The sequence below is a fragment of the Oncorhynchus masou genome, chromosome 21, assembly GCF_036934945.1.
Source record: "Oncorhynchus masou masou isolate Uvic2021 chromosome 21, UVic_Omas_1.1, whole genome shotgun sequence".
In the NCBI taxonomy this organism is placed as follows: domain Eukaryota; kingdom Metazoa; phylum Chordata; class Actinopteri; order Salmoniformes; family Salmonidae; genus Oncorhynchus; species Oncorhynchus masou.
Window position 1 is genome coordinate 47,136,212 of NC_088232.1, and position 5,189 is coordinate 47,141,400.

The 5,189-nt window shown below is 41.1% G+C and overlaps 1 protein-coding gene and 3 non-coding genes across 4 annotated transcripts; all 4 read left to right on the forward strand.

The window, feature by feature from the left end:
• Nucleotides 1-868: 868 nt before the first annotated feature.
• Nucleotides 869-4,736, forward strand: rpl13a (ribosomal protein L13a). The gene is made up of 7 exons (XM_064928609.1): nucleotides 869-949; nucleotides 2,306-2,378; nucleotides 2,645-2,710; nucleotides 3,019-3,120; nucleotides 3,629-3,714; nucleotides 4,049-4,108; nucleotides 4,479-4,736. The coding sequence occupies exons 1-7, from the start codon at nucleotides 929-931 to the stop codon at nucleotides 4,686-4,688; spliced, it is 618 nt and encodes a 205-aa protein (XP_064784681.1). The 5' UTR covers nucleotides 869-928; the 3' UTR covers nucleotides 4,689-4,736.
• Nucleotides 2,838-2,919, forward strand: LOC135508600 (small nucleolar RNA Z195/SNORD33/SNORD32 family). Its single transcript, XR_010450823.1, has one exon. It is a non-coding gene; the product is annotated as a small nucleolar RNA Z195/SNORD33/SNORD32 family (small nucleolar RNA).
• Nucleotides 3,301-3,370, forward strand: LOC135508596 (small nucleolar RNA SNORD50). The gene has a single exon (XR_010450818.1). It is a non-coding gene; the product is annotated as a small nucleolar RNA SNORD50 (small nucleolar RNA).
• On the forward strand, nucleotides 4,281-4,362 carry LOC135508601 (small nucleolar RNA Z195/SNORD33/SNORD32 family). The gene has a single exon (XR_010450824.1). It is a non-coding gene; the product is annotated as a small nucleolar RNA Z195/SNORD33/SNORD32 family (small nucleolar RNA).
• Nucleotides 4,737-5,189: the final 453 nt, after the last annotated feature.

Sequence of the window (5,189 nt, forward strand, 5' to 3'; positions counted from 1 at the left end):
TCCGGCAATATGAATGGCAAAGAGAAGACAATTTGGTGCCATGTCTTTTATTGAAACTTATCCCATGAATTGGTGTCCGTACACAACCCTCTGTTTTGCCTATGCCATAACATCCTCCATTGAAGATACAATCATGCAACATTGCTAATTGAAGGTGATACCAGCTATTACCATCAGGCTGCAGATACAGATCCCATGTACTCAAATCGACCAGAGCACAGAAATCCCCCCCCCCCCCCCCATTAACCTTATCCACATGTTGTAATATTGTTTGATTTTCATTGCTGTGCTGTTGCTATGCAAGACATTTCCTGAAAGAGACACAATAGTCATGTTAATCGGTGAAACCATGAAGCTGACAGTCATGAAGGAGATGCTTGTTGTGGAGTATTATACATTTGAGACGTGTCTATTTCTGATATTTACATGCATCTAACTCATTGACTGTGGATTTATTTAACTAGGCAAGTCAGTTAAAAAAAATCTAACGATGGCGGCCTACCGAAAAGCCTCCTGGGGGGATGGGGGATTAAAAATAAATACAAATTAAAATATGGGAGACAACACTACATAAAGAGAGACCTAAGACATAGCATGGGAGCAACATGACAAAATGGTAGCAGCACAATACAGGGTACAAAAAGGTAGAGACAATACATCAATCAAAGCAGCCACAACAGTCAGTAAGAGTGTCCAATGGACCCAGATAAAGAGGGACCATTGAATGTCTAGGGAGAGCAATGATTTATGTAATCCTCACGCTGTCCAGAGGGTGGCAATTAACACATTGTACACTGCGTATAAAGCCCTGTATAAATCCCGTAAAGAAGAATGAACAATCTCGTCATTTCCTCTGAAACTTTAGCTCCGCCTAGAAACCCCTGTCTTTTACAGCGGGACAACCCGTCTGTCTTTCTTTTCGCACATCATGGCGGACCGGTTCAATAAGGTGTGTAAGCGCGGAAGAACCAACATATTTGTAAATAATACGTCCATATAGATTAATTTGACTCCTGTTAAATATATCTCTGTGCATTGTAAATGAAGACTAGTGGAGGTCATTTCGTAGCATTTTTCGTATTATTTGACACAACCAGGATGTCATGTGTTGGCTAACGCAACTTCGCTAAATGAATGCGACGCGGCTATCTAGATAACTCCGACTAGGCTGGATAGTTAGCTACAAAACCCCTTCAGAATAAATCCTTGGTTCGTTGGCATTTTTTGTGAAGTGTTGAGGTCAAATGAATCTAGTTCTTGAAGATTTCTTAACAATGAATTTACTATTTAACGTTAGCTATAGAACATTAGTTGGGTAAGCTACAGGCCACGTTTGCTCAAGTTAATGTTTAGACCCAGTTAAAATGAAATCCACCCAAAACCACTCATTCCAATAATTTAAAGGGTTACTTAACACTGTGAGAACCATTTTGTGTGAACAAATGTTTCATTTTGTCGTGATACGGTTGGTAGCAACATGTGCATATCTGTTGCAGCTCGAATCGACGACTAACCCCACAATGCAATGCTCTCTATGGGCTAGCTAGCAAACGTAGCAACACACTATAATACCCAAGTCATTATCAGCGTGTTGTGGAGTAAAATAGCTCAAACTGTGCTGTCAATTTAGGATTCTACAATTTCACGATTTTCAGCATGAAGATTGATGTGCCTCAGAGTGGAGTCTGGCATTCGCAACGGCGCCATGCAATGCAACCGGAACTGAAAATGCAAACAAATGGGAGAAATGTTTTAAACCCCCTATTGAATTAGACGTTTCGAGGTAGGAATGCAACAAAAATATGAATAATGGCTCATTCGAGAGAACAACCTCCTGCATTATGTAATCGGCCAATATTGAAATCTGACATGTATGATAGACGTTGTTTTAGATCTAAAAGTTGTTTTCCTATTAACAGTTTAGTGAGTGGCTTCATCTCAAAGCTACGTAATACGAGCCTAATTTCTCCCTGATTGAATTGCAGTAACTCCGATTCGCGTGAACATTAAATTTGTCAAGGAATCGCTGGAACGCTGCACACAGATGCACAAAAATAATACCCATTTTGAATGTTATATCTTCACCTGAAGGATGCTTTTGCTAGCCAGATTTGGTCATATTAGCCCTAAACCTTAGCTTTAATGTATTTATCCAAGTTAATTTGTTTTGCTTGTCAGTTTAACGACCTTGAGAATACTGTACATGCACTACTATCTGAGACGTGGCAACTTTGTTGAATCATTTGAACCACAGGTGGGGGGGGCAACTATTCTCAATTACTTGATGTGCTTCTTACCTTTCCAGGTTCTGCTGCTTGATGGCAGAGGCCATCTACTTGGTCGTCTCGCTGCCATTGTGGCGAAGCAAGTTCTGCTTGGTGAGTCATGTCACAATAAATGAATACCCATCTTGTGACTGATCAATATTCAATCCAAGAATTTCATGTCGCCTGATGTGTAATTGCACCTCGATTTGGTCCTTGTTATGTTTGACTAGCTTTGCTACAACGGTCAGTGATGCTTTTTAACCTACATTGCTCGAGTAACTACAACGATAACTCGCATTATCATCCGAAACAGTGGATATTATACAATGGGGCCTGTACTTATTTCAATATGTAAGTCATGATTTCTCCCGTTTCAGGCCACAAGGTGGTAGTTGTGAGATGTGAGGGTATCAACATCTCTGGAAACTTCTACCGTAACAAATGTAAGTTATTGGCACTTTGTATATATTCAGGTTAACCCATTTGATGTAATTGTAATGTGTTGTGTGATTCTGATGTCCTACATTTGATTCATAGTAACTATTTTGAGCTGAATCTTAAGATTTGCTTGTTGTCAGTGATGTTTACCACAGTAAATATTCGAGTTTAACGACCATGAGAATACTTTACATGCACTACCATCTGAGACATAAAGCAATATGGTATGACCAGAGTTGTGAAATTGTGGCTGTTGTGAAACGGTGTAGACACGGGTATAGCTTGAATGTATTGCGCCTATCTTTATGAATAGTGAAGTACCTGGCTTTCCTGCGTAAGAGGATGAACACCAACCCCTCACGTGGACCATATCACTTCAGAGCGCCCAGCAGAATCTTCTGGAGGACCGTAAGGGGTAAGATCACAGTCCCTTCTTTTAAACTGGGATTTTTTTCAGCTGCATGTTTTACTAGTCCTGGGGCTTGCTTGGACCTCACCTTTCTGAACATTGATTTAAATGATCCCTATGGGGTGAGTCAGTGGCATGAAGTATTCACATTCTGAACTCTATCTTGCACAACATATGGTTCCTACTTGACTGTGATGAACACTTATCCCGAAGCTGATCATTTTGATGAGACACTTTTGGATCTGACTGCTGAGTTTAGTCAGGGCCACAATGTTGTGCTGGTGTCTGTTAACAGTTACAGGGAAGTTTCTGCACATTTGGGATTTATACCCATTTCATATTTACAATCTAAAAATGGCATGGATCCTATGTCCATAAGTGTGTGTATATATATATATTTATATTTTTGATCCCCCTTGGCTTCCCTTGTGCTAGAGTATTGCCTATCCTATGTGGGTTGACCTAATTGCCTAGTAACATCCTAACTTCATTGATCCCCCTTGGAACCCAACAGGCATGCTGCCTCACAAAACCAAGAGGGGACAGGCTGCACTGGAGAGGCTGAAGGTGTTTGATGGTATCCCACCTCCTTATGACAAGGTGAGTCTCAATCATCCAGCATAACTCTGACCTTGTGCTGTCAATGATGCTACCTTTAATACTTTGAGTATTGACTTTGAGAATATGAGAAGTGAATGTCTTCCACTTTTTTAATTATTATTTAACCAGGCAAGTCAGTTAAGAACAAATTATTATTTTCAATGACGGCCTGGGAACAGTGGGTTAACTGCCTGTTCAGGGACAGAACGACAGATTTGTACCTTGTCAGCTCGGAGGTTTGAACTCGCAACCTTCCGGTTACTAGCCCAACGCTCTAGCCACTAGGCTACCCTGCCGCCCCGATGGACTTGCTGACGTTTATTTTGTTCCACAGAGGAAGCGCATGGTCGTACCTGCTGCCCTGAAAATTGTCCGTCTGAAGCCCACTCGCAAGGTAAGCCTAAAATCAGTTTAGCAAATAACACCACTGAATTGATTTCTGTTCATTGACTAGTATGTAGTTTTCAAAAGTTGCAGGCAACACTGTAGTTGAGCTAATGCTTAGCCACATTCTCGCTAGCCAGACATTGGCCAAAATGTATTAAGCCAGGTACCCATCTATTCTTCTTGTCAGTGATGTTTACGTCAGTAAATATTCGAGTTTAACGACCATGAGAATACTTTACATGCACTACCATCTGAGACAGCCAAAGAATAATTAGAATCCTAAGTAGTGGAAACTATTCTTGACCTTTATATGGGTTGTTGGGCTAATGATTGATTTGTGACATTGTTTCTACTTTGTGTGAACCTGCCTTCCCCAGTTTGCCCTCCTCGGGCGTCTGGCCCACGAGGTTGGCTGGAAGTACCAGGCCATCACAGCCACCTTGGAGGAGAAGAGGAAGGAGAAGGCCAAGATCCGGTACACCAAGAAAAAGACCGTGACCAAGCTGTCAAAGCTGGCAGAGAAGAACGTGGAGAGCAAGATTTCAAAGTACACTGCTGTCCTGAAACAATATGGGGTCCTTGTCTGAGCTAGTTTGTGGTGGCCAATAAAGATAAATAAATGTTTATAGAATGTTTGACTCGCTTGATTCATTTTTTTGTTGTGTTTGAGTTGCATGAAGTTGAGATGGAAATGTAAGAGTGCAAGCACTGCTATGCTTTATCTTGGCCAGGTCGCAGTTGTAAATGAGAACTTGTTCTCAACTAGCCTACCTGGTTAAATAAAGGTGAAAAAAAGAGTAATGAATCTTGAGATGCCGCTCTACTGCTAGAGATGAACAGTATTACTTCTAATCAAAGTTAGAACACAATGAAAGCACTGCTGTTTATATTTACAATTGAAGCAACATCCGGGTTGTGTATTTGTCAAAACTGACACATTTTGCGTGTAAGTGCTTATTAATCAGTGCTAAATGCGTTAATGTAAAAATATATTTATATGGCGTTAATCCTGTTCAATGCCTTGCGAAATGCTGTCGGAAACCCCGTGGATCAAATGCGTGCGCGCGGCTGGCAGGGTCGGGTTGACC

Bases quoted from the DNA above. Each gene is read 5' to 3' on its own strand.
- rpl13a (XM_064928609.1), top strand. From the start codon at position 929: ATGGCGGACCGGTTCAATAAG. The intron at 3,121-3,628 runs GTAAGATCACAG...GGAACCCAACAG, and splicing joins CTTCTGGAGGACCGTAAGGG to GCATGCTGCCTCACAAAACC. The intron at 4,109-4,478 runs GTAAGCCTAAAA...TGCCTTCCCCAG, and splicing joins GTCTGAAGCCCACTCGCAAG to TTTGCCCTCCTCGGGCGTCT.